The sequence below is a fragment of the Emericellopsis atlantica genome, assembly GCF_019669845.1.
Source record: "Emericellopsis atlantica unplaced genomic scaffold F5Z01scaffold_1, whole genome shotgun sequence".
In the NCBI taxonomy this organism is placed as follows: Eukaryota; Fungi; Ascomycota; class Sordariomycetes; order Hypocreales; family Bionectriaceae; genus Emericellopsis; species Emericellopsis atlantica.
This window is the reverse complement of record NW_025764703.1, coordinates 589181-616588: the sequence shown is the minus strand read 5'-3', so window position 1 is coordinate 616588 and position 27408 is coordinate 589181. Positions and strand designations below refer to the sequence as shown.

General features: G+C 54.7%; 6 protein-coding genes across 6 annotated transcripts; 4 read left to right on the top strand and 2 right to left on the bottom strand.

The window, feature by feature from the left end:
• Positions 1-1535: 1535 nt before the first annotated feature.
• F5Z01DRAFT_13407 (uncharacterized protein) lies at positions 1536-3125 on the top strand. The gene has a single exon (XM_046257593.1). The coding sequence runs from the start codon at positions 1770-1772 to the stop codon at positions 2898-2900; it is 1131 nt and encodes a 376-aa protein (XP_046122903.1). The 5' UTR covers positions 1536-1769; the 3' UTR covers positions 2901-3125.
• Positions 3126-4522: 1397 nt separating this feature from the next.
• Positions 4523-8110, bottom strand: F5Z01DRAFT_13559 (putative TBC domain protein). The gene is made up of 3 exons (XM_046257605.1): positions 6280-8110; positions 5086-6208; positions 4523-5037 (listed from the first exon to the last, which is right to left on the bottom strand). The coding sequence occupies exons 1-3, from the start codon at positions 7860-7862 to the stop codon at positions 4669-4671; spliced, it is 3075 nt and encodes a 1024-aa protein (XP_046122902.1). The 5' UTR covers positions 7863-8110; the 3' UTR covers positions 4523-4668.
• A 1506-nt stretch (positions 8111-9616) lies between these two features.
• Positions 9617-13819, bottom strand: F5Z01DRAFT_614277 (uncharacterized protein; the record flags this gene model as incomplete). The annotated part of the gene is made up of 7 exons (XM_046260809.1): positions 9617-11128; positions 11178-11579; positions 11627-12000; positions 12056-12235; positions 12580-12628; positions 12736-13667; positions 13717-13819. The coding sequence occupies 7 exons, from the start codon at positions 13817-13819 to the stop codon at positions 9617-9619; spliced, it is 3552 nt and encodes a 1183-aa protein (XP_046122901.1).
• A 1152-nt stretch (positions 13820-14971) lies between these two features.
• F5Z01DRAFT_13819 (eukaryotic cytochrome b561-domain-containing protein) lies at positions 14972-16137 on the top strand. The gene is made up of 3 exons (XM_046257627.1): positions 14972-15034; positions 15094-15277; positions 15328-16137. The coding sequence occupies exons 2-3, from the start codon at positions 15133-15135 to the stop codon at positions 15921-15923; spliced, it is 741 nt and encodes a 246-aa protein (XP_046122900.1). The 5' UTR covers positions 14972-15034; positions 15094-15132; the 3' UTR covers positions 15924-16137.
• Positions 16138-17929: 1792 nt separating this feature from the next.
• F5Z01DRAFT_632064 (putative histidine kinase HHK2p) lies at positions 17930-24032 on the top strand (the record flags this gene model as incomplete). Its single annotated transcript, XM_046261832.1, has 2 exons — positions 17930-23764; positions 23808-24032. The coding sequence occupies 2 exons, from the start codon at positions 17930-17932 to the stop codon at positions 24030-24032; spliced, it is 6060 nt and encodes a 2019-aa protein (XP_046122899.1).
• Positions 24033-25630: 1598 nt separating this feature from the next.
• Positions 25631-27408, top strand: F5Z01DRAFT_11708 (uncharacterized protein). Its single transcript, XM_046257453.1, has one exon. The coding sequence runs from the start codon at positions 25872-25874 to the stop codon at positions 26958-26960; it is 1089 nt and encodes a 362-aa protein (XP_046122898.1). The 5' UTR covers positions 25631-25871; the 3' UTR covers positions 26961-27408.

Genomic DNA, 27408 nt, shown 5'->3' with positions numbered 1-27408 from the left:
CGGCCAACAAGCAAGTGTCTAGGGTGGATTAGGAGACTGCGGCCCAGCCAACACGGAGGGGATGCAGACTGCACAACAGGAATAATAAACCTGTCCGGCATTTGTGTACTACAGTACAGTACTGCATTTGCCAGAGCCCTGAGCTTTGTACGTACCTACAAGCAAGTTCCATCAGCAGCCATCCATTGTCGCCGCACTCGAACGAACACTACCTTCAGTGGCAAGCTGGGTGGCTCACGCCAACCTGTGGTTCGGGAACCCCTCCAACCAACAACTCGCAAAAAGACCCCCCTTCACAACTTAAGTGTTACGGGCGGACCAGCAGATCAGCCCCCACTACCTTCACCAGCCGGCCCCAGTTTGAGAAAACCAGGCGTCCAGGCGTCAAACTACATGCCCGGTCCTGGGCCAGGCTTGTCCCGACATGGTCAAGGGGTTTTGTCTGTGCCTGCTATTCAGTGGCATTAACAGTGGGCCAAGGACGCCGGTGGCTTAAGGCCGACCTAAAGTCAAGGTCCAGTCGACGTTTGTGGTCTTTCCTTCTGTCTGTTTGACGACTGGACCCCATCCATCCTTCCCAACGTCCCCTCTGTGCCTGCCTGCCTGCCTTGCCTACCTCGCACATCCCCCTTCGAACCTTCCTTTCCTAATCCGTGACCGAAGCTGCTCATGACGAGGGCGACTGGTGCACTTTTGCTACAGTAACATCCTTCATTCCCGTCTCCAGCCTCCAGGTCGGTTTCCTCACCTTGCCGCCACAGCCCCAAAGCAAGCAAGCCCCTTCATGCGCAACCCCAGACAGACAGACGCCAGCACCGCCCTGTCAACAACGTCAAACCCCAAGTTCGACTCTTGAACCTAAACAAGCTGGGGGCAACCCTTGCAGTTCTTCCCATCTAAGTAATTCGCATCGCGCGGGACTTGGATCCATCCACCAAGAAAGACGACTCCCCTGCTCAGTGCTGGCTGTCTAGTCCTGCGAGACTGTCTGCCGCGCGTTTGGCACCTTGCCAGTCCTGTCTGTACAGGAAGAAAACTGTCATGGGTCTATCCTAGCTAGCTACCGCGATCCCCAAAACTGCCACTTGATGGTCTCTTTCCTCTTCGAGGACTGCCGAGTTTGGGAACCATAGCTCGCTGAGCCTTCTTCATCCCCCCTCTGCGATTCTCATCTGCGGTCTGTATGCTCACTGTCGTCACGCAGCGGACGAGCATTCTCACATCCTGCTTATATCCTCGGTAACGACCCAGGCAGTCCTTCGCCGTCACAGGTACAGCGATTGAGGCAAAGGGGAAATCCATTCATGCTGAGCAGCCCGTCTCAGTACTACCTTGCCCATTCCCCTGCTTGGCCACGGGCGACGTCGATTAAGCCACAGCCGTCGAAACCCACTGACATCCGTGCCATCGGCACCCTTGTGATAGCAAATGAGGTTGGATCTGCTAGCTAGCCCCTCAATCCTATAGGCCCTGCTCGTCCCGACTACTACCCTTCCTGAGCTGGTCGACCCATCCAGCTCGCTCGGCGCATCACACTCTACACAAAGGTTGTAACCGCTCACTTATATTGTCTGCTTTCGACGTATCTGATCTGTCCCGCAAACCTACTCTTCGCTTCGCATCATTTATATTAGTCACAGGCCCTCTCTACCCACTGGAGCATAGCTCTGCCCCCAGTTTGGATTCACACTCATTGCCCTCGCGTCCTTCAAACTTGCACACACCCAGACACACTCACCTACCTCACTACCATCTTCTCAGTCGATAAGATGCTTACCGCAAAGCAGGCCTCGGTGTTCGGCTACACATCAGTCCATGACCTTCCGACGCCACCATCCACCAGACCGTCACCTCCTGGGACGTATCAGGACCACCCATACAAGCGGGCTAAGTCGGCAAGACAGAGTCATAGCCCTCCTCCACCTCCACAACCAATGTCAAGTTCTCACCGTGGCTTGCCCCCACCGGCAGCAATGGCCTTGCCTCCCCATCAACAACAGGGACCATCGGTGAGCTCACACGCGCCACCGCATGCTCCTCCTCCCTCTCATCACCACCATCAGCATGTCGTCCAGCAGCAGTCACATCCTCATCAACAACCCCCACCGCCGCCGCCAGGGGGCCAAGGTCTCCTCACTGTCGCCCAGGGGCCATCGACTTTACCAGCACCACCTCCCCAATGGCAAGGCTCAGAGGAGTCCATGAGAAATTGGTTGCAAGCACGAGCAGAGGAAGAGAGGACGAAGCAGGAGGAAGAGAGAACCAGACAGGAAACTTTGCGCCTTGAACAACGGAAAATCGAGTCCGACATGTTGCGAGCATCTCTAAGTGGCGGTATACCGCCCCCCATGGTACCGCTCGTCTTTGCTGGCATGGGAGCGGGTGGCGTCCTACCTCAGGCCGCTCTTGATTGGGCTCAGCAATTCATGAATACCGCTCAAAGCCAGCATCTACAGATCATGCCGCCGCAAGGTCAAGCCTCCCCTCGCCATCAGCGAGACCCTTCGGGTCAAAGTTTTGGCCCATACGGATCTGGAGTACCAGCTCAGGCGACGCCCCATCCCTCAGCCACGTATCAGACACAGCCAGGCTCTCCGTCTCGAATCAGGTCGCAAACGATAGGAGGACCATCGACGCATCAGTCCCAGCTCATGGCGAATCCGCCCAACACAAACACGAACGTTGCGAGTGGCGGGCTCGCATCAGGGCCACCGACACAACCACCACATGGCCAATTACAAGGGCAACAATCGTCGCAAGAAGCAGGCCCCGGGTTGTATTTCCATCACTGGCAGCCCCCGACGTCGCAGGCCGGTGGCTCGACAAGCGCCAGCACCAATCGGCCCGGCAGTCCTCCTGGTTCGTCACAGATCAAAAGGAAGCGAGAGGCCATTGACTAATGTGCAACGCGCTATTAGGAGACATACCCAAGAAGCGAAAGGCGGGTTCTTCGACGATGGATCAACCACCACGATCACCCCCATCCTTCACGTCCTCCCATCTGCAACCGTCATCCAACAGGCGAGGCCACAAACGCCAGCGGAGCGATCTATCATGGTACCGATCGAATACGACGCAAGAACGGGCAGAGGAGTCGGACCGATCGGTGAAAGAAAAGTCGCCGGTGCGAGTCTCAAGGGAACGATCGCGAAGCGAAGTTGGGAAACACTCGGTGTCGTCCTTGCTGTCAGGCGATCCGGCCGAGCAGTCAGCCGAGACACGCACACACTCGTGGCAGAGTCCGTCTGCTTACTACGGCGGCGGTGGGAATGGCCGTGGCACACGACCAGGGTCGCCCGTCGAATCTGACCCTCGTTCCCAAGGGCATGATTCCCAGCGAGGCAAGCGTCAATGACGCGGCCATTGAGGTTGCCGAGCTATTGTAATCTACCGGAAACATCTTTTTCCTATTTTCTTGTCATAAATCTTCCTATTTCCGAGATCTTAGACAATTTTCTCTTTTTCTTGCATTTTATAGGTATGCATCAACGGCGGTTACGGTTAGGGACTGGGGGCATGGAACGAGAACACGACACAATGGATAAACACGACGACGTAAAGGCTCAGGCAGCGTCGTCTGTAGCATATTGGTGGAATTCAAAATCAGATGTCACATATACAAAGATGGAGCTGAGCTACACGCCTGCGCAATGGCTACGTGACCGCAATGGACATCGCTGAGGACCTCTCCCGCCGTTGACCGATCTATCTCCGGGGGGAGAACAGAACCCGTCCGCGGGGAAGCTGTCCTCTCGATCCGCGCTCTTGGCTGGGGGGTCGGTCACAGCGGTGTGCATCCTCGGTGACTCGGTCGAGGCTTTCAACGCGTGCTTCCTTGACAATGGGGTAGGACAGTGCGTCCATTGTGGCTGGCACGTGGTCGCGTGGGTCGAGACTGGAATGCGGCTTTCAATGGGCCTTCTGTGGTGTAACTCAATCAGTGCACGCACACACATACACACCAACCGACAAGGCCATCATTAATTGAGCTGGAGCGCAAATCATCGCAGCGGGCTCGGTTCGGCGCCGGGGATGTGTGGATCCCACCTAACATGGATGGCATGCGGCACCGATGGCGCGGAGCGCACGGACCCGCCGGTTCTACTAGTATGGGTTACATTCTCACGGGGTCTTCAACAGCATTGTGCTCTGATAGAATCAGGTCGTCAATTACTCTATTATCGCCACCTCCGATATGTCGTTTTCTGCATTCATTGACAGAAAGAGTCCAGCCACCCTACCTTCGTGAAGCCCTTTCCGAGCACGTGTTCCACCGCCCTGTCGTAGCACGCCACGCCGCCAACACTCTCCAAAGGGGTATATTCTGTAAAAACAAGCCCAGCCCAGCACGTGCGCTCCCCAATAGTCGATGCTGACATACATACAGTCGTCTCCCACGGACAAAGGAAAACAAGAGGCTGCCGTCAAGGCGCGTGCAGCTAGCCGTAGCGCTGCGAAGGAAAAACAAGAAAGTAGAATTTCAAACAAGACAAGCGTTCCAGGGGGTATCGAGAGCTTTCGCAAAAACAGTTGGGCGATGCCCCATCCGTCGCTATTCCCAAACAAAGAAGCAAAAAGAAGCCACAAGACGAGAAGAACATGACTCTTTCACTTTCGCCATCATCACCGGTTTCGGCTCGGTGGGGAGGTAAATGGCAGGAAGGCCTGCTACGACCTTCGCTTGCCTTGACGAGCCTTCCATTCTGCCTTTGTGACCTTCATGAGTAGATCCTCGTCTTTGATGGTGACAAAGGACGTCAACGCCTTCATGGCGTTCTCAAAGTCCGAGTCGAGCAGCAACTCGCGCATGGCGTGGATCAGCGCCGCGCTGGTGGCATGCAGGACATCGAGGCCCGTGGGTGGTCCCATCAAGGTCTTCGTAGCCTTCTTGGACGGCTTCATCTCGCGTTCACCTGATGTGCCAAGCAGCATGATCACATCCCAGACACGAAGCTGCGCGGGAAAAGGCAGTGACAGGTTGAACAAGGTCAGGTACCATTTGGTGCCGTATGCTGTTGGGTCTATCCCCAACTCCGCCTGTGCCACGGTTAGTATCGTAAATCAGAGAGGCGAGCGGCCACTTACCAGTTTCTTGGCAACGTCCTTGTTAAGCCAGAACATTTCAAATTCTTGAAGGCCAGTCATCAGCCCTTCAAAGCCGTGGCGGTAGAGACGGTCGAGCCCTCGCAGCTCCCACATGCGGACCATCATAACGAAGCATTTCTCCTCCTCAAAATAACACAAGAGAGTCGCCGCCAATGAGGCCATGCCCTGTACATAGCCGGTCTCGGGAAAGTATATCGAGATTGCGTGCAACACTCGGAACAATAGCCGCTGGCCGCCCTGGTATCGGCGACGGAACATGATATGTCGGCCAATCGTCCTCGGAACGTCGAGGTCGATCTGCACGTCGTCTGGAGACGGTTTCAACTGAAGCTTGTGGAACTCGGCGATGATCTCCTCCACAGATCGTGAGTTCGGGTGATTCTTGGCGCTGGTCTCGAGAAAAGACCACCATGCTGCTGTCCGCCAGCGGTCAGGGATGCCTTTCCACGTCCTTTCAATGAGCTTTGGGTTCTTGGCGTCGAACTCGAACTCCATGCCCTCTCCTTGAGCACCTTTCTTGATATTTTTGGCCATCTTTTGCCACTTCTCTGATCTCTCCCACTCTTTCCGCTTCAGTGCTTCCGAGATCTTCTCGACTTGCGCTTCTTCAGCAACGTTTTGAAGACTCGGTGAGACAGTAAGCATATCGCCCGCTTCGTCCATCCACCGGCGGTCACGATTATGAGGCAGCAAGTTGCTTGCGTGGCGCATGGCAGAGCGCTGTGATCGGAAAGAGGTGGTCGACATCTCGGAATGTTGGGTGTTGAGCGACCTCGCCGACACTTTCCGGCTGGGTGGCCGTCTTATTGTTCCCAGGGGAGACCCGACACCAGGTGCGTCCCTCTTCTGCAGTACGTTCCTCCCTCTTCTAGGCGAGAATAGTGCTGACTTCATCTCTGTAGGCGTGCCGACTCTCGATGAATTCGGGCGTTTCGTCTCCCTGATAAACCCATACCGGTCAAGTTCAACACCCTCGAATTCGTCCCAGTCTTCGGAATCGACACCGCTCTCCTTGTCTGTCTTGTACGCGCTGCTAGGTCGGAGCGAAGAGGATGCGCCGGAGCACGGGGTACTTCTGACGGGACCAAGGCGACCATGAGATCTACACGACAGAAAAAGGGGGCAAGTCAGCTTGTAAACTACCATGAGACACGGGAGACAAGGAAATCATACGGGTCGTTCTCGTCCTCCTCGGGCGACACCTCCTCGATGGGAGAGGCCGTTCGCCCTGACAACGATGGCAGGGCACCGTCTTCCCATCGAAGGGTCTCGTCAGCAGCGTAGAGCGATCTCACCTTTCGGGACTCCTTCTCAACGTCGGGCTCCATAAAGCGAGTATCCGGCGGTACGTTCAGGTATTGTGTGGATTGTTGCGCTTGAGGGGGTGGCACAGATGGTGTCTGCGACTGGGGCTCGGCCGGTCGCTCAGGTTCGGAGGTTTGCGCCGGCGTAGTGGCATCGGGAGTGGCATAGCCAGTGTCTGGTGTCGCGTCGCTCGTAGGCGTGCCTGAGCCAGGAATTGTCTCTGATACAGGTGTAGCGCTTGGCGATAGGTTTGTCGCGGGGCTAGGCGGCGGCTTGGAATCGTTGTCGACGCTCGTGCGCGTGTGTTCGTGGGGTGGTTGCGCGTGCGATGTTGATTGATGTGCCATGGTGGCATCGTCCGCAGCTAGAGCTCGCTGCCCACCAAACATGACACTGCCGCGCTGAGAGAAGGATAAGCTGGCTAGGAAACCATCGTCGAGCAAGCCGTCCGTGGGAAGTGACAGATCGAGAGGAGAAAAGTGCGTGGCTTCGGTGGTCTCGACTGAGTCGCGTTGTTGCGGTTGCGATTTGGGAGAGGACCAGATAGACTTGCGGGCGGCGGCCTTTGGCGTTGAAATTGGCGTGCTAGGGGCCTTCTTGTTAGGCTCATCGCCAGCGCTGGTGACGGGCCTGACGGCGGCTTCAGGGGACGGAGAGCCCCACATTAGGGGCTCCTCCACGGGCTCGGGCGTGACCTGGTCCTGCATTGGCGTGGAAGTATTACCCCGAGCAGTCGCAGACAATCTTGGGCTCTTGGTGATTGAGAAGACTGAGCGAATGCTCAGGCCTCTGGCGAGCTTCTTTGGCGGCGATGGTGCTGATACAGATGGAGAACGCGATGGGAGGAGGATGGACGTGTCGGATGCGACATGGCAAGCGAGCATGTGGACAGCATCAGATGCAACACGATTGTGCGCCTGATCCTTACCCTGTTTGGCCTGTCGGGGATGATTGCCATCTGCCGGTGGCACGGCAGGTGAGCCTGAGTCTGACACGGAGACTGACGAGAGCCTGCGGTTCTTCAACAGCGCCGAGTGCCTGTCAAACAACGACCCGTCTTCACCGTCTTCCTCGTCAATCGTTGGCGTTTTGGACGACAAGCTATTCGCCCCGTGGCCAGAGTCGCGCTTCCACACGTCTTTGCACTGCTGTTGCACTGCCTTTCTGGTGCGCAGTGCCGGGTGTTCGTCAATGGACGGCGCAGTCCTGTGCGGCCTGACTATGATCGGGCTGCCGCCAGTGATCGCAAAGGCGCCCGACGATGCTGATGATGCTGACGATGTTGGTCGCGACGGCGAGCGGACAGGGTTGATCGTCGTGATGGGTATGGGCATTTCACCCTGAGATGTCTTCTCGTAGCGGATCCCAACAAGGCTGTAGTCGTCACGGAATGACGGTCTGCGCACAGCTGGTCGATTCTTCTGACGTACACTGCCGGATCTCGAAGACATGGTGAGGCGTCGTCTGGTACTTCTCCAGCTGAGAGAGCTCGGATGGCTTCTTGACTGTCTTTGACAATGCAGCGCGCAGGGTGGTGAGGTCGAATGGGGCTCTGCTGTGTAAGTGAAGCCAAGCGATCACCCAGCAGTGGCTTCGCTTCTGACAAACGCAAAGTCGAGAGGCCGGTAACGCAAGTGAAATATCGCGAGTTCGTGCGTGAGCGACAAGAGAAGGGCGCTCTTTCTCTTTTAGTATCCGATTCCTGACTTTTCCCACGGCAGGTGCGTTTCCGTGGATGCGATGCGCGTACAGGTGATCTTGCTCGGGATGGACAGGTCCGGGAAAAAACAACGACGATGCTGATGCTCTACAGGCACAATAGAGTGAGAAGTGGCTTGCGATTAATGCAGGAACAATTCAAGATGGCTGCGATATTATAATCCAGACCGATCAGAAGACGGCATCAGAAAAGAAAGGTACCTTGGGTTGTACCTTTCCCTACGGACTACTACTCACAACTACGGTGAGGACTTCGTGTATCGGACGGCCATCCACCTACTGCCACATCATCGCGTCCTCCTCTCGTAGACACGCTGAGCGCACTGGCAGATCCGGACCCTGAGGGACAAACACCCGGCAGGGCCCAAGCGCATATGGAGAACGAACCACAGGCGACGTGCGTCCTTGCTTCACCGCACAAACGCATCCGCACCCAATCTGAGCGCCACATCATCAACGAGGCCTCGTCGAATCACAATGCAAGGGAGCACCGGAAGAGACTGCCTGTTTAACAAGACTGCAAGGTTCCCGCACCATCGAAATGTTTTTCCCAACTTAACTTTGCTGGACAGAGGTCTCAGGGGGAAGGTCAGGTGGGTGGGTTCTTGGACAACGAGTTGCTGGTCATCTGAGGTGTAGATGGATGGGGCTTCAACCAGCTGGTCCTGCTGTGCATCGCTTCTGCAGTTCCACCCGCGGCACCTAACATCATTATCATCAAGCAGAGTGTTGTGCGCGTCCTACTGACTGAGCGGCAATACTTGTTTGTGTCATCCAACGGGTGCAGTTGATGAGTACGGTGTCAGGTGGCCCGAGTCAACGACATGTCGACACGACAGGTAGACAAACACTTCTCACCGTTTGAACTGCATCAAGAAAAGATGCAAGAGGCAGAGCCAGGGCGGTGCCCGAAGCAGCAAACCGATTTCTTCTTTTTTTCCTAGCTGTTGCCCAAAAGGAATCTCATGGGGCGCCCACGAGTCCTGTTTGGTGGCATCCTGCAGCTGTAGCTCGACGTGGCGGCAGCCAGCGCATCATTGTCCAACCTATCATGGCACATTCACCTGTTACTGCATCCGTCACCTTGGAAAAATTCGGAAGCGAAGGAAGGGGAAAAAAGAAAATGGTGTGCTTCGACAGCATCATCATGTCCGGGCGCACGTATGATACATCTGGACAATGCCTCTTCAATCTATTGACTCGCTTGGCCGCGCCGGCCGCGCAAAATGAAGAGAGCGGATCTCTTTGCTCTAGAAGCCACGAGATCTGGTTAAGGCGTCCCCGCCAACAGACTCGTCCTCGGTTCGCAGCAGAAGCAACGAGATGACAGCTTCTTGCGGTATCCACGGGCCTTGCGCTAGAGGCATGGGCTGGCCGCCACATTTCCTGTTCCTTGCAGCATGCAGCTCGGCTAGGCCCTCCAGATGTAGCATTGACGTTTCTGGTCCACGGGAAGCTCTCTGCAGACGATAGAGTCGTGAACCCGTCAGACCTCCTCGTTTTCCCAATCCTTCTCCTGGAACATTGGCCCCTTCCTTGCACCACTGACCTCGAGCTTTTCGAGGAACTCGGGGGGCACCGTTGGTATATACTTACGTTCTCTCTCCCTATTGACGCCGCCGAAGCCCGCGCCGTAGGAGACGAGCATGTCTGTGACGGAAGGCAGCGTAAATGGTAGCATCATGGCGGGGTCCATAAGAAGGTGCTCGGGAGCATCGTCGTCGTCATCTGACCCGTCGTTTCCGGGTGTGCCCTGAATGCTTCCCGGTGTCTCTAGATGGGCGCCGTTAGACTTGTTGCCCTTAACGGGCGTCACGGGTGAAGTATCAGGCATCGGTGACATGTTCCTGCTTCGCCGCCGATCCCGCTTCATTGCCGCTTCTTTTTGCAGGGAAAGCAAGTACTTCATGGCGCTTTTCGGAAGCCCCTTTTCTCCCACTTCGGGTCTGTAGTGGTTGACAGCGTGGATCAGCTGCTGTGGTGTCAATCGTTTGAGTTGTTGCAGGGTCGCAATCAGTGCTTCAAGGTCGTCCGGATCTAGCGAAGAGAAGCACTGCAGCCACTGTAGGAGCTGTATAACCGGTGCTAAGTGTTGGCGAGCGGCATCTGCCGTTGTCTCACCCGTGGCCTCCGTGTTGCCCGCCTCGTAGTGCTCAGCCTGCCGGTTGTTTGTCCGCACCCACTCCTCCAGTGTCGAGATGTTCATTCGTATTTGCATAGCCTTGGTTCGCGCGAGGTATTTCCGATTCGACATGATGCGGTTGAAAAGCTCCGCGCTGATCCAGTAAATAAGCTGCGACATGATTTGCGCCGTGATTACAGAGTGAATGTCGTAAAGGTCTAGGACGAAAAGGGTTGACGACAATAAGGAGGTGACATTCCGCGGCGCTGGCTTAGCACGCTGCTTCGGCGAGGGTGGTCGAAATCGTTTCTCGAGAGGCTCCTCTTTGACAGTGGTTTTGCGTTTGAAGATCTTCCACTCGTTCTGGAAGGCAATATCCTCGAATCCTGGGATAGTCTCATGGTCGAGCATTGCTGGGTCGAGCACCTTGTCCAGTCGTCGCTCCGCATCCCGGACGATCAGGATAAAGATCTCGTTGATCAATTCCGCGAGATGTGCCTGAAACTCAACCGTCGCTTCGACAAGTCCTGCATCCTTTTTCAGATAGTGCAACAGCAGAGTCGCGTTCGATATCCAAAACGCAAGGATCGTCATGTCCCATTGGCATCGCTCCACCACATCGTTGATCCGGTCCATGGCAGATACTAGCAGACGACCCAAAAGCTCTGGACTTGAGTGATAGTGCGCGTATCGTGCGCTGAGGAAGATCATGTTGGCGGGTACGGGCTTTTGCGACGGTGATCGTTGGGGAGTCATCTTCGTAATGACAATATCGAGGATATGGTCAAGTTCGTGCTCCTGGAACACAAACATCTGATCGTGCAGACAACGGCTCCAGTCAAACTCCTGTTGTTCTTCCTCGAATTCCTCGACGGGCTAGTTGATCCGTTAGCGTGGATGTAGACGATGCGTCTGGTGACCTTACCTCTGGCTGGTCGTCCATGCCCACATTGCCCAGGTCGACCTCTAGATCACGAGCGCTTTCCATCATCAGTCTTCTCCGTGTCTCCATCTCGGCTAGTTCCTCCTCAAATCGGTCTTGGCCGAATCCTGGGTTGTAGAAATCGTCATCCATGCCGGCGTTGCCAATGCTGTAGCCGTTGCTGCTGAGATAATACGACATCTCGCTGTCAGGCGGCACAAAGTCAAAGGCAGTGCGCCCACTTGATGTTCTCTGGTCCCCTGATGCACCGTTGTCCAGCAAAGCCTTGGCGATCCCTTTGTGTCGGTTGGTCATTGCCCACATTAGAGGACTCCATTGATTTCGGTCTTGCTTGTTGACATCGGCGCCCTTTGCGATTAGAGCCTGTACCACATTTTCGTGTCCCTACACTGATTAGACTGCGTATACACCACCGATACTCGGAGACCTACAAAGCAGCTAGCGTATATAAGAGGCGGCGTGCCGTCCTCATCAGGTGCGTTGACATCCACAAAGTCCTTGGCACTGCCATCGAGAAGCTTGTTGAGTCTGTCAACATCGCCGTTACTTGCCGCCGTATGCAAGGCCTTTTGTAGCATGTCCTTCTTCTCTGAATCGGAGAGAGTGTCGTTATCGATGATTGCCTGCTCGTCTTCTAGCTCGGTAGAGAGGTGGTTCGCCTGCGCTGCCAGCATCTCCATCAGCCGAGTGTCGCTGTCTTTGGGCGCATTGCTTGCATCGTTCTCGTATTCGTCATCGTTGAGAGACAGGTTGCCAAAGTTGAGAGGCTTGGCCAAAGCGGGCGTTGTGAGAAACTGTGATTCTCCTTCCCAGCCAGTCAGTACGCCTGCTTCCCATCACGCGACACAGGGTGAGCCCACCTTGCCAACCGTCGTACATCTCCGTGTCAGGCACATAGCTCTCTTTTGAGGCATGCCGTCGGTCATTCAGGGATTTCGGTAAGTCGTCAGGAAGAGGACGAGGCCTCTGCTCGCCCTCATCGGCGCTTGACACCCCAAGGTCCATAGCTATGGAAGGAGGGGCAGAGCCAGGACACCTGGCTCATAGGCCGCGTCGTTCGACTATATGGCGGGAACAGAGGGTCTCCTCAAATTGATCGCAGCTGTCGTCGTGGGGGCGCGCATCAAGCGCGCGTCGGAATCGTGTGAGTGCTGTGCCACGTCAGGTTGGTGATGGCACTTTCGTCATTCCAGGAGGGAAGCCCTATGTACCAGGTAGGTATGGAGTAGTTCGACGTGCTGCTTTAGTGGCCCTCCGGCAGACGGGTGGTCCGTGCGCTTACGTCAGGACTTAACCCCATTTTCCAGTACGCCGTACCCGGCCTTGTCTCTTAGTATTCACTCAAGGTTATATGTAATATTGTCAAATTACATTCACGCCTGACGAAGCCTAACCTCGTTCATTTTCACCCGGGCGCAATATGACACGTCATGCTATTGTATTGCGCTATATTGTTGGCAGGTGAGCGTGCATACTAAGCTCTGAACCCGTCGCGCTTCTTTTAAACGACCCGTTTACCATACGCCCTTAATCGCTTGACGCCACCGTCGGGAATCATGATCAACTTAACATGGGTGAACGGTTTGGAGCTGGCGGCGCTCTCGAACTCGTGCTCACGGTCAGGTCCCGTTTTGCTCGACGCGACAGCTTCCACCCAACCTTCAGCATCTGCGCCCGGGTCGCCGCCCCCTTCGTGGTTGATGCCCTGTACCGCCACCTTCTGCGGAAAGTTCCCTCGAAAGTGCGCAGTGTCGACCACGAACTTCTCGATGTAGCCTGGCGCCCCCAGGCGGATGATAGCCCAGTCAATGTGGTCACCTCGCGAGCGCTTGGTCTCCCAGCCGTCGCCCATGTCTTTTCCGCGCCCTGGTAGGAGGAGGTTATCCTTCGTGCCAAAGTGTTGGTCACTGCAAGAAACCGCGACGCCTCCATTGACCGCAGCAGCGAGGTCAAATACGGCATTGGTATCTTGAGGGAAGACTGGCACGGCGTGTCCGAAGAGACGGAAACGTGCGATGCCACCGTCAGGGTACATGTTGAGCCTCACGTGAGTGTACTGCTTGCCAGTAGGCGAGTTGAGCTTCCATCCTAGGCGCTGCGAGGGACCTCCCTCTTGCACGCCCAGGATAGTCTCCCACTTGCCGCGGCCGCCCTTCCAAGAGACAACCTCATCGTCATTGTCGCTGAAGCAGCCCTCAACTGAGACGGCGGGCGCGTGGTTACCGTTAAAGAACGCAGTGTCCACCTCCACGCCCTCGACAGTGCCAGACGCGACACCAAGGCGCACGATGACCCAGTCAAAGGGCTCTGGGTTGTGGCGTCGAGTCTCCCACCCATCGTACCAAGCGCCAGTGAAGACCATTTTGCCTGGCTGGCTGATGGGGGGCGTGGGCGTCAGGAGGTTGGAGGCTTCAGCAAACCATTGATCTGAGAAGGCCAGGATCTTACCACCCAATGTCCCAGAGATCAGATCTAGATTGTTCAGCTGCTGAGTCTTGCAGGAGATGATGTGTGGTCATACCGATGGTGCTTGAACGGAAAGTCCCGTCAATCTTGTCAGCCGGTACAGGGGTGACCGGGACATTGTCGAGCTTGTACTCGATCTCGTCTACAATAGAGGCCATGATTGAATTGTCCGAAAAGGTGTGTCTCGCTTCGCTCAGCTTCGAAATGTATGCTTGTAAGACTGGGTTCGCAAGCATGAGTATATTCACGCAGGCAAAAAAGGTAGCAACATGACGGGCGCTTCCGATGGTCGCTGGCCGCCGGCCATCGGCTGTCTGCCGGAAAGTGCCTTGCTGAAGCCCATCTCAGGCCTCCACTGGGTGGATTGACTCGATACTATCGAGTAATGATAACCTTATAGATGGTGCACCCCGGGCAGTCTGTCTGCATTTTGAACCCCTGCCAAACACTCTTGCCGCGAGGACATGTCTTAAACAACAACAACACGATGACATGGAAGAAGTTCTCGTCTGGGCATTCAGAATCCGCAATCATGTTTGCTGGAGAACCCCGCCATGCCCCGCATCATCACCGGCGGACTCGGACGGCATCGGACCCTTCAACAACCTAATTAAACAATTGTTCGCGTGACGAAAATGCCCAACTAGGAAATTTGCTCGTCAACCGTTTCAAAACAGGGAATGACTCGGGTTATTTGGGCCTCTACATGCGACTTGGCGGTAGACCATGCGTACAGGTATATCGCTGTTGTTCCTGGGATCTGGAATGAGTGCGTGCCATTTTACCTACCCTACTAATCAACGTGTTCCCCATTCGAGAAGGCTGAGATGTCCATATGCTTCCTGACGAGTATGATATACAAGTACGTAGTGTCATGGAATAAATGTATTCAATCAGTCAGACTATTGTTGTGATGCAACGTATCAAGGACTATGCTTACTACGGTTTGGCCTACATGGCAATGCGTCACGGTCCTCATTCTCATCAACATGAACCTATACATGTTGTCCAATCTGACGCACAGGAACACACACATCATCATGTTCGGGGCCTAGTGATGCATGCCTGGTGCAACATGCGGTCACAAGGACAAATGACCCCCTTGAACAAACTACGCAGTTATTCTGAAGCAGTCAATCGCAGGTGTCACTTACGGCGATGCCCCCGCATTCAAATGTCAGCCAGCCTATATATCGGCACGCGCTGATTGGCCAGAGCTCACATGAAATTACACAACACCCCTTGAGCCGTCATCGATCCCTTCATTCCCTTGCAAATCTTCGGCGTTGATTCGGATTTCACTGATTCAAATCTTGATATATAAATCCGACGCGGGACCCATCAAGACTTCGGTGGTTGAACGCTCACGAGACGTGAAAATACCAGCAACAAAAACTGCCGACCTAGCCCAGCATCTAACCGGTGCAGACAGGACGACGCCAAGGGTCCGATTCGACCAGCAAATACTACCATGAGCGCCACTGGTTTGCCGCAAAGGCCTCCAGGTCAAGACAATGTGATTGTTCCCAACGGCAACGAATCTGAGCCCTTGCTGGGCAGACCCGGCGACGCTGCCCAGCCTCGTCGTGGCTCTATCTTTTGGAATCTCATCATCGGTAAGGCCCAGCAAGACATGGATCTCCAGTTGGACTAACGTCATAATTAGGAACCGCTGCCATCACCCAGTTCGGCGCCATTCTGCTGTTTATCATGATCTGGGTAGCTGTTTTCACCAAACCCGTGACCTTGTTCTCAGGTCACCCGCTCCTCCAAGCCACAGGCGTGCTGGTCTTGATTCAGTCGATCCTATCCGTCCAGCCGACACACACGGCCGACCAGAAGCGCATCGGTCAACGCGTTCACGCTTCACTCAACCTTCTCGCCTTGCTGTGCCTGATTGGAGGCGTCACCATCATCGAGTACAACAAGATCGTCAACCACAATGATCATTTCCACTCCGTGCATGGCTACCTTGGCGTCATCACCTCGATCTCCCTCGCCCTGCAGTACTTGGTTGGCTTCACGATGTGGGCAGTGCCCTCACTGTACGGAGGTGTGGACAATGCGAAGTCCCTCTATAAATACCATCGCTGGAGTGGATACATTATCCTCGTCTTGCTCCTCGTGACGGTCATCACGGCGACTCAAACAGAGTTCAACCTGAATGTGCTAGGGCTCAAGCTCTGGGCGACAATACTCCTGTCAATCCTGATTCTGACGGGTACCCTGCCTCGGATCCAAAAGCAGAAGCTTGGAATTTGAAGATCGCCTTGCCGCGGCAAGGTCAGGGAAGGAAACTGTGGGCTCATTGCTTGTTTACTTGAGCGTGTATAGGCGTTGAGGCTTGCGATTCAAGCGTTGAACGTTGTCTGTGTCATCCGCGATGCGGGAATCTTTCTTACCTTACTGTTTGGAGTTCTATGCACACCACACTTTACAGTTATTAGTCCGGCACACAATTCAAAGCAGCCTCACTGTTTAGCACTGGGGTCTTGAAGTCATTAGGCCATGCACCTCAATACTGATTGGTCACCTCAAGGCGCTCCCTCGTTCGACTATCGCAGCCTCACGACAAAAGCGAACAAGATGCTCTCAAAGAGGCGTTAAAGAGTCGAATCATTCGTCAATGGGCCCATACCGCAAGCCACCCAACGCAGGTGTTTATTAATCGAAGATTGCAGGCTACGTACTTATTGAAAATGTCCGGGATCGCCGATCCTGGCACTACGTATCGGTCCATCATGACCAAGCTGCGTGGGGAGACGACACGCATCGCCGCCAGCGCGCGTCGAAAGAAGCGTCGACAGGGGGCAGTATGTAGTAGCATGAATTAGCATTGCGAAAAATCCACACGCACCGCAAGGGGCTTCGAAAATTCCATGTCGACTCATGGGGCTTTGGCTTTCTCCCTGACTGTTGGCATGCGAAACGGCGATTGTTCGATGGCATGCAGCGTCCGTAGCTTGCACGGGAGATCTGACTTGTCCCACATTCATTCAACAGTCAAGCCAAGCCTGGCCTGAGCGGTGGATCTGGTAAGATCGCAAGGAGCAGGTTCAGTTCTGTTTGGTAGAATACACTTGTCGCAGCTGCAAAAATCGGTGAAGACGGAACGGTAAGACGAATTGAGCCTTGTCGATCGTCCGCGCTGGGCACGTGTCAGATGACGAACGGCGCGAAGTTGGTGTGCTGGCTGTCAGGCGTGGTGGATCGCTTTTTATGGGGGTTTCATGTAGGCTTGTCGAATTAATCGGTACTGATCCAGGTTTCCTCGAGGCTCGATGAACACTGAGCCGTTTGATTGTTCTTCCATGTCGGGGTTTCCTAGCAAACCTGGGCCTGAATGAACGTAAATGGTATTCAAGGCATGTCGGAAGCCCACTTTGCGCGGATTTTGTGATGCTGGCAGCCGTGATGCGGTCCTGTTATGCTCAAAGCCTCTCGCGTGACCATGTGTGGGAAGAATATCTGCAATTCTCGAAGTAATCTTCGCGGCACGCTGCTCAACGTAGCGACCAGCTGATGCGCTGACGGTTGACCTTTCGTCGTGCAGTGCTAAGGTAAGGTGGTAATTAATATCGAACGGGCACCCAGTAGTGTGCGACACCATACATTACGGCGCGATGACGTCAATAAGCCCATCCGCGGCAGGCGCAATGGCCTCTGAATGGTGTCATAACTGCCAGGGCTGCTGGAAGACAAGCCACGACCCACGTGGGACTCTGCCTTGATTGGTGGTGCAGCTGCTCGCTGCCATCCAGTGGCTCCTGAGCGACTGTTCCCTAGCGGCTCTCAGTGGCATTTGACAGTGAGTAAGGTACCGTACCTGGAGTCATGGGCTCGAACCAGCGCTGGACAATACTGGCCGTCTGGTCCACCTCCAGTCTAGCCTGTCACTTGGACTTCATCGTTCGTACCTCTCTGCCTTGTTGCCCCCCCAAGTTGTCCGTCTCCAGTCCCTTTTCAGTCTTCGGATACTGATCTGATCGCGTTCTTGCGCATCGCGTTTTTGACATCTATTCATCGATCCGCCGGGACATCCTTGCTGGCCATTTTGGAACGCGCCTCATTGCGGGCATCACATCGACCCCCTCCCTCGCCCAACAACCTCGACATTGCGCTTCCCCTTCCTTGGCTCTAATGCGCTGATATTTACACCGGAGCATGTGGCACTCAGCTTGTGCAGAAAAGTTTCGACGTCAACCCTCAACTAAATCTCCTTGTTGCACGGACTCTTTTGCATCTTCCAACAGCCATAAGCGAAAGGCATGCCCAGCCACCAGACCGTTTCTCCCGAACAAAGAACGTCAAGGCTACAGTCGTACCGATCCGATACCCGAGAAAACTCACATCTGAACGACAAGATTCCAGTGACCATCGAGAATGAGAACGGGGATCATGCGCCGCTGAATTTGTTCAATGCGTCGTCTGGACCAGAGGCGCGTGACGCAATGGCGAGCGACAAAAGCTCAAAGCCACCAGCGGGGCGAAGAACCGACTCTTCGTCGAAAACGCCGCAAATAAGCACAAGTCGAAGCAGCAGTGGTGGTCTGACCAGTCCGAGCAGGCGGACGTTCAAAATTCATGGTGACACTGAACCTGAATACGTCATAAACGACCAAGCGCGAGGCATGGCGCCCTCCCAAAAGCAACTCAATGAATATCGCGAGAGGCTAGCACGCGACCTGGAGCGTCGAGAGACGTCTTCTCGACCGTTTTTCTTGAATTCCTCTGATAAAAGAGTGTCTCCTATCCCCGAAGAGGCCTTGTCAGGCCTGGCAATACCGATGGCTCTCAACACAACCGCCACGAACGCTTCTACTGAATCTGGCAATACGGTCCGTGGAGGGATGACACCAGCAAATGTAGCAAGCACGCCTTCCTACCCATTTCCTCGCATGGCGTCGGGAGGCCTTGGCTACAGAGGGTTTACTTCAGCCTCAGGAGGCAATTATCGACCTTCGCATGTGGCATCGTTCGAGCCATCTTCAGGAGCCTTGGACCGAGTCTTATCCAACTTGTCAACACCGGCATCAACATTTGCCTTCAACCCAGCAGGTGCTTCGCCGCAGGCCGAGAACCTCGAATACCCCAATCCGAATCTGTATGAGCTATCGTTGATGTTGTCCGCGGAGCCAGGGCTGGATGCCTGGTGGAATACTGTTGTACAGATCATGAGAGATGTATACTTGGCTGAAAGGGTGACATTGTCTATTCCAGCTGATTCAACAGATATTGAGAATGTACCATGGGGTCAGAAGGCAACTTACAATGAGCATTCTGAAGACGAGCTTAGCTTGGGCTATATGGCGAAGAGTGGGGGAAGTGGCGTGCCCATGAGCGAGCAAGGAACGCCCTTGAGCGCTTTCACACAAGAAGATCCACTCAAGCCGGGAGCCCTCTCGAGACCTGGGCTGGCCAGTCGTCACTCGTATACATCCTACGAAGATAACAGGGCAAAGTCTCGCGACCAGACCTCAACTGCATCTTCACATCGCCCCTCATATCTATCACGCAGCAGGAGCTATTTGCCCAGAGTGCAGGCCGAAGATACACAGGAGGAGTCGCATCTCAGCGAAGGTGCTTTGGAGGAGCATGACCTCCGAGAGGAGGGACATGAGCACAGCATTCCCACGTGGGAAGTTCCCTTCGTGACGCCGAACAACAGTCGAGGTCGCGTTCTACCAGTGCTGCAAGCGCTCAATTACGAGGCTGATCCCCTGATTGACCATGCTGGCATTTTGCGAGTGATTGAACGGGGCAAAGCAGTCACGCTTACCAGAAGTTATCCTTATCTCGACAACACAGCGTCGCCGGATTCCGCAAAACCTGCGAAACCAGAAGTCACCAAGAAGCCTGCTACCAAAAAGCCTGATCCGACCACGAAGCGCTCTGCCATCTTTGGCACCTCGATGCCGTCCCAGGATCCTGCCCGGGGCAAAGTTGGCTCTGGGGATCAAGCGCATGGCTTGAAAGGCCGGGTAGACGACGACGAACCACGGCCACCTACGCCCAAGTACGAAGAGTACGAGCAGGCGCCGCCGTCTCCATGGTCACAATCACCTGCTCCCTCGCCAGCCATTCGGTCCGATCCCCAGGACAACCCCTTTTTCACGGATGCAACAGTCGATGAAGACAGCTTCAACCCTGGTGCCTCACCAGCTGTTTACACAGGACTGCCCCCGCAAGAGGCCATTGGTGTTGACAATTCCTGGACAGTCATGCACATACCGCTAACTCACCTGGTGCTGTCCAAGACCAGCCGCGCATTTCGACTCAATACTGCAGCTATCGATCAAACGATGCAGGCGCTCAACCAAGACGAATCCAAGGGTGGATCGGGTGAACCGTCAAGTCCAGTGAGGGCCAATCCTGCCCCAATCGCGATTCTCTCTATTCTCAGCCCCGTAATCCCGTACCCTTCGAACTTGCGCCACTCTCTGGAGCACCTAGCTCCGCATATGGCAACCTCATTTTCTCTGTGCAGGCACTTCGAGAATCTGGAGACGGAAATTGCAGGCCTTCATCGCCGAAGGCCATCGACAACTGGCTTCGGCGCTGTAGCTCCAGATGGTCGGCCCCTGGCCACCACACCATATCCAAACGCCCCCGATCTAGGCCGTCATACTTCCCATACAGGCACTACTATGACAAGTCCAAGTGAGTACTCTGGCGTCTCCAAGAGCATGACAGGCTCTCCTGCTGGTACACCGGGCTGGGACTCTGGATCTCTCGGGAGCATCATCGATAGAAGGCAACCAGTCGCCAGCCCGTCAGCTCTTGCTCATATGGGGGAGAGCTACTTCAGTAGCAAACAACGACCATCGACTTCCCGCCACGAGACATATGGAAGTGGACCAGGTAGTCGCAGCGGGCCCAAAGAAGGCTCGCCCACCGAGAAGCGACCGCAATCCCGACTTTCGGCAGCCAAAACTCTCGATGCCGCCAGTAACGCAACCGAGCCTAGCAACAGGAGTACTACAGACATGGAAGAAGCCTTGGCGGCAGCTGCCGCTCATCGTTCGTCCAAGAGTACTCGGGGAAGTGGCTCTTTTGGAGCGGAAGATGTGGCGGAGGACATTCGCAGCAAAGTAGCCGACGCCGGATGTTCTGACAGCAGCCAAGCACACAGCAGGCATTCAATGCTGCATACTTACGGCGCGGACTTTTCCTCAACCTTTCAGTCTTTGCCGCCGAGCTCGAGCCTCGTCAGCAGGCCTGCACCCCCGAGCGGCAACCCTGCGCGAACAATGTCATTCGCCCCTGGCGCTGCTGACATGCCGCCGCCGTCAGACAGACTCAAGGGACTCATGCTCGATGCACTTCCCGCTCATGTTTTCGTCGCGCTGCCGCAAACTGGCGAAATTGTCTGGGTCAACAGCAGGTACCTCTCTTATCGCGGCCAAACAGTGGCCGACTTGGCAGAGGATCCATGGGGCAGCATACACCCAGACGATTGCGACGAATATCTGAAGGCATGGGGCCACTCCCTGAGAACGGGGGAGCAATTTTCCAGGACGGTGCGCATCAAACGGTTTGATGGCCAGTACCGGTGGTTCTACGCCAGAGCTGTAGCCTCAAAGGATAAACGTGGAGTTATTATGCAGTTCCTTGGGTCTTATATGGACATCCACGACCAACACATAGCCGAGTTGAGGGCGGCTCGGCAAGAAGAGATTGAAGCCTCCGAGGCCAAACACCGGCTTCTGGCTAATCTTATTCCCCAGATCATCTTCACGGCGACGGAGGAGGACGGTGTTACTTTCGCCAACGAGCAGTGGCTTTCATACACAGGCCAGAGCTTTGATGATGCACTGGGTCTAGGCTTCCTTGACTACGTACATCCCGAGGACTTGGCCAAATGCCGTATCCCCACGGACGCGCCTCCCACACCACTAGGGCCCAGATCGAGTAGGAAGGCCCAGGATACACCGACGTCAGAAGCCCCATCAACAGCCACGCTCCTCCCTGGGAAACAAGCAAGGACACCCGATGCCTCGCTTCGCGGCGTACACAAGGCGCTTTCCCGTCACAACAGCTCTGGCAATTCTTCAGTCTATGAGCTGCCGTCGGCAGACCTGAGCGAGCTAGCCAGGAAGGGCATCATCAAGGTCGGCACCGATAGTAACGGGCGCCTCTCCTACACGACCGAAGTTCGCCTCCGCTCCAAGAATGGAGAGTATCGATGGCATCTCATCCGCTGTGTAGAGATCGACACCATCGATTTCGGCAGCGGCGCCAGCTCCTATTTTGGTTCCGCTACTGATATTAATGATCACAAAATCCTTGAAACGAAGCTGAAAGAGGCGATGGAATCCAAGGGTCGGTTCCTCAGTAACATGTCGCACGAGATCCGGACGCCTCTTATTGGCATTTCTGGCATGGTAAGCTTTCTGCAAGACACCATCTTGAGCGAGGAGCAACGCGATTACACCAACACCATTCAAACCAGCGCCAACAGCCTGATCATGATCATCAACGACATACTGGATCTTTCAAAGGTAGATGCGGGTATGATGAAGCTCAAGTTTGAGTGGTTCCACACACGCTCGCTCATCGAGGATGTAAATGAGCTCGTTTCGACCATGGCGATTGCCAAGGGCCTCGAGCTCAACTACCTCGTAGAGAGCGATGTGCCCGCGTGGGTCAAGGGCGACAAGGTGCGCATTCGCCAAGTGCTGCTCAACGTCATCGGTAATGCCATCAAATTCACCACACAAGGCGAGGTATTCAGTCGTTGCCGGGTGTACATTGAAGAGGATGGCCATAGCGGTGACCACGAGATCATGCTGGAATACTCGATTATCGATACCGGACAGGGTTTCACGAAGCAAGAGGCCGAGTTGATCTTCAAGCCTTTCAGTCAAATTGATGGCAGCAGCACGAGACAGCATGGCGGCAGTGGCCTTGGTCTGGTCATTTCCAAGCAACTGGTCGAGCTGCATGGGGGCCAGATGAGTGGGACAGCTGAACCAGGAAAGGGATCCAAGTTTGTGTTCACAGCACGATTTACGCTACCTACTGCTGAGGATCACCCCGACCTGCCAGGAAGTCCAGTCTCAACAATGTACTCTGCTACGTCACGACAGCCTTCCACGGAGAGCATTCCAGGCAACTTCCAGCCACTGCCACCGCCAAAACAGTTGCGCAACGTCGAGGGGTCTCCTTTGGCAGCTTCGGAGCATGAATCATCTCCCGTAGTGGGGTCGAATGGAAGCTCCAACCCGTCTGTTCTGTCGGGGAGATCGCATGCCACGGACAAGTCTTCAATCACAACGGTCAACACTGGCCTCGCCCGCTTCAGCGAGGCTGCCAAGGCCAGTGGTCAGGACCTCTCCCAGATGAAGCTCGAAATGCCTTCTGGAAGGAGTTCGCCGGGCCGCACACCCACACCGGCGCATGCAGATCACTCGTCACCGGAGGAGTTTCGTCCACCAATGTACTCGATCCTCCTCATCTGTCCTCAAAAGTTCAGTCGCGAGGCCACCACGCAGCACATCGAGACGACATTGCCTTCTGATGTGCCCCACCAAATCACAGCTCTTGGGAGCGTCGAAGAGGCCCAGGAGCTCATTGGTGGACACGATCCCATCAAGTTTACCCATATTGTCATCAATCTGGGCTCAGCCGAGGCCGTACTGGATCTGATGGATCAACTGTTCAAGACGCAGAAGGCCGACAAGACAACAATATTGGTGCTGTCTGATTCGGTCCAGCGACAGGCTGTGCTGAAGCTCGCCAGCAGTGAGACTCACAAGAAGCTGCTCGCGGACAATCAGATATCCTTCATCTACAAGCCAGTCAAGCCCTCGCGCTTTGCCGTGATCTTCGACCCGGACAAGGTCCGGGACTTGAGCATTGACCGCAACCGGTCGACCGCGCAACAGATGGTGGAGACACAAAAAGCCAGCTACCTGGAGATCGAGAAGCGGATGGGGAATAAGGGGTACAAGGTGCTTCTAGTGGAAGACAATCCAGTCAATCAGAAGGTGCTCATGAAGTACCTGAACAAGATTGGTGTAGACGTTGAGGTTGCTGTCGATGGCGCCGAATGCACCGACAAGGTCTTGTCCAAGCCTCACCAGTATTACTCGCTGATCTTGGTAAGTTGTTCGAACTTGATCTGCATGATTCTCCTGCTAACAGTACCAGTGTGATCTCCATATGCCGCGCAAGGATGGCTACCAAGCCTGCCGCGAAATCCGACACTGGGAGAGATCAGCCAAGTTCCCGAACATGCCCATTATCGCCTTGTCAGCCAATGTCATGTCGGATGTGCAAGACAAGTGTGCCGCGGCAGGGTTCAGCGACTACGTCACGAAGCCTGTTGATTTCATCGATCTCAGCAGGGCCATGGCCAAGTTCTTTTGAGAGAAGCGACTGCATAGAAACGGCCCTCGACCTGGGCCAATAGCCTTCTAGGGCTTGATAGACAAAAACTTACGAACACGACTGAAGATATTTAGATGTACTTTCTTGAAGGGAAGGACGCTGTATCTTCCACCCTCATTTTCGAGCGCGCCATGTCGATACCCGGAGAGACTAGAGAGACGGGTCTGTCTCAGCATAACTTGGAACATTATAGGCGAAGGCATGGATTCGGGAGCACGGCTAAGGCCAGGGTTTTACGGGTCTTATAGGCGTCTCATGATTTGGTCATTCTCGTCGTGTTTTTTCTTCACCACATGTATTCTTCATTTGATTTCACCACCATCCCAGCGAGGGGAGGCCGGCGTATCATTAGCTTCTGAATGATCTTTTTCGCCTTTGGAACTTCATGCCAAGTACCCAAGCGTTGGAATTTCCGCCTCTTTGTGACGCGCTCATGGGTTACTGTTGCTTCGCAGTGATATGCGATTGAGTGCCGTCGGGGGCTTGTTCATGAATCGCCCGCATAATTACCATCATGACTGGTACCTAGAGTGGTACAAACTGTGACGAAGACTAACACGTGCTATGGACGTAATAGTCTTCCGAAGAACCATAATCAGAGCCAGGCGGTGCGCATAACATTGTTACGTGTGACAAGCTGTCAGGGGTTGGACTGACGTTTCCTTCACACCAGCTTCACCATCTCCATGCACACACTACCCTTCTACTACGCAACGAGGCCAACTGTTCAGGAACGGCAATCATCTGAGCAAATGATTTGCTCATTGATACCTGTGGCTGAGTGTGATACTATTGTTCACGTTCTCAGCAGCTTCTAGGAGGCGCCCTCGTGAAGCTCACCTCAAACCGGCCTCACAGCACTCCAGAGGGGTCACTTCTTCATCATTGGGGCCAAGGACAATCAAACAACTGATCTAAGCCCTGCCTAAGGAAGTTTGATTTGATTTGCTAGCCCCAATTGAGCAGGAAGGGCCTCTCGTCAGCAGTGCCTGGTTACAAGGTGCCTTAGCTTAACTTTGCCCTGCTAAGCGATGTTCTTACCTCTCTTCACTGCGCGCGCATAGAGCAATGACTATATACTTTTCTTTTTCTTCCCGATGCTCCAGATCAAGGGTTCTCTTTTCTTTGCTTTGGACTTTTTCCATACTTGGCCCAGTCTGCCGACCGACTTCTTCGACAGGGCGCGAGACATGGCTTCTTACCCATCGGCTTCTTCATCATCTTCATCACAGCGACCACCACGGTATGGGGGACGGAATGATAGTCGCGACCCGTGGTTTTTATTCAATCCAGCTGCGGAGGAGTCGAGAACACAGCATGATGGGCCTTCGGTGAATCAACCATCGCGCATGGTTGCGAACGAGCCACAGACGGACCTCAGCATTTCGAGACAAGACCACAACGATGGCGAGTACCACACACACGGACACGGACAGACATCTCAAGAATCCCTCCGTGCGGCAAAGAGACAGAAAATTACTGCGAGTAAGGAGGCACTGGGAAAAGCTCGATGCTTCGAATCGCCGAGTACAGCACAGGATGGTTCATCAACACATAAGACTGTTCGCCAGATTCTGCTTCAAGGCGTCCAAAACCGTTTGGAGGGGCTTCCTGCACCTCAGATTGCTGGATCCTCATCGCTGAAGCGAAAGCGTGGCGCGGCAGAGCACTCTGGCCAGCGTGATCGCGACCAGCTGTGTAAGTCCCCGTTAGCCCGAACAGCACCGACAAAGGGCGTTGATCGCGCTCGAGCGGAGGAAAGTGGCCAGGTCGGTTCAATGAAGAGCAGTTCGGTCATACGCGAGGACTCTGAGAAAGATGATATTCGACCCAAAGAGTGTGGGCATCAAGCAGGCTCGCCACAGCCGTGGTATCAGAAGCAACATTGCCATGGTTGCCTTCGTACGATGTGAGTCTGTACGCGATAGAATGCACCTAGGTCGTCTCACTCATCTTGATAGATCGTCAACCAGCCGCAAGCTCCAAATGATCACCAGTTCAAGGAACACTCTCGTGTTCAAGCCACAGACACCTGAGGCGTCGTGCGCACAAGCACCTGTGGTGGACGAGCATATGCTCTTCACTTGCGGTGTGGAATTCAAGGACCTGCGCCATCGTCTGGAGACGGCTAGTGAGGAGAACGGCTTCAGAGGCATTGAGCTGGCTTCGTGCACTTTTTCCGCTGCGGATCGCGGGTTCTTGTCGAACAAGTCTGGCGATTGGCGTTACCCAGGTGCCAAGATACGTGGACCGAAAGACAACTTGCCTCCACTGACCTTCACATCGAGTGGCCCGTTATCCATGCAACTTTGCGAGACCAATGTCAAGGGTCCCGACGGCAAGACGAGGACGTGGATGTGGCTTCGTATTCGCAAACCCATGGTACACCATGAGGGACCCGGCATGCCGGATGGAATGAGCGATATACCCGACTCTGAGTTCATCATGGCAGTGCCTTCACTCCAAGTGGCTCTGCTCGGCGATGAATATATCACCTGTGTCGAGCATCTGCCCACTCCGCCTGAACGAAAGGCATTCGTCTTCCGACGGCCAGCGAATGCGGCCTATGGGACCCCATCGCCGACACCTGTGAGCCCGAGCTCGCAACGCAGCCTGACTTTCCAGCTCAGTAAGGACGGCATTCCATCGTTTGGGTTCTCGGATAAGCCCCCAATCGCCAGCTACGTTGCAGGCCACAATTTCCTGCACATCAACGATGTCGGCCGGCATTGCGCTGATCCTGCGAGCATCCGGCAATGGTGGGATGCTTTTGATAGACAGGCGTGGATGCAGCAATGGCATTTCCAGGAGGTGGCGCAAGCCATGTCCAAATATGAGTGCATTCTGAAGGTCGAGGCGCTCAAAGGTGCTGACTGGGTCACAATGCCGCCCAAGGCATCTGTTTGACACGGACCAAAAGGGGCTCATCGCCGCCCAGGGCTCGTTCATGACGGTTGATATTGAGGCTTTCGCACATTGAAATGGGCATTCGAAGCGTTTTATTCTGGGCACTGATGACTGGATTGAAGGTTAACGATTCAACGACTTTACGATATAAACAAGAAGGAATTGGAGCGACGACACGAGCGCGTGGGTTTTGTTTTGGGATTCAGTGATTGATCAAAGACACAATTGGGTTCCAGCGTTTGCTTCTTTATCAAACATACTTAGCGAAGATCTAGACTAGAGTTATCCTTATACCTTGATTGGGCTGATTGCCCCCTTTGCGACTCTGCCCCTGAATTGACGTGGATCTCGGGTCGTCCAGGCGATGAACAGACACGGCGCGGATTAACTCGGCCTCCGGCAGAATACCGGTCCCCGCGAAAAAGCTGCCCCGGCGGGCGGTAACTTT

Excerpts from the sequence above, each read along its gene's own strand:
- F5Z01DRAFT_13407 (XM_046257593.1), top strand. The coding sequence starts at position 1,770 with ATGCTTACCGCAAAGCAGGCCTCGGTGTTCGGCTACACATCAGTCCAT.
- F5Z01DRAFT_13559 (XM_046257605.1), bottom strand. The coding sequence starts at position 7,862 with ATGTCTTCGAGATCCGGCAGTGTACGTCAGAAGAATCGACCAGCTGTG. Across the intron at positions 6,209-6,279 it reads GAGGAGGACGAGAACGACCC|ATCTCATGGTCGCCTTGGTC; the intron begins GTATGATTTCCT and ends TCTGTCGTGTAG. Across the intron at positions 5,038-5,085 it reads AGGACGTTGCCAAGAAACTG|GCGGAGTTGGGGATAGACCC; the intron begins GTAAGTGGCCGC and ends ACCGTGGCACAG.
- F5Z01DRAFT_13819 (XM_046257627.1), top strand. The coding sequence starts at position 15,133 with ATGAGCGCCACTGGTTTGCCGCAAAGGCCTCCAGGTCAAGACAATGTG. Across the intron at positions 15,278-15,327 it reads CTTTTGGAATCTCATCATCG|GAACCGCTGCCATCACCCAG; the intron begins GTAAGGCCCAGC and ends CGTCATAATTAG.
- F5Z01DRAFT_11708 (XM_046257453.1), top strand. The coding sequence starts at position 25,872 with ATGATATTCGACCCAAAGAGTGTGGGCATCAAGCAGGCTCGCCACAGC.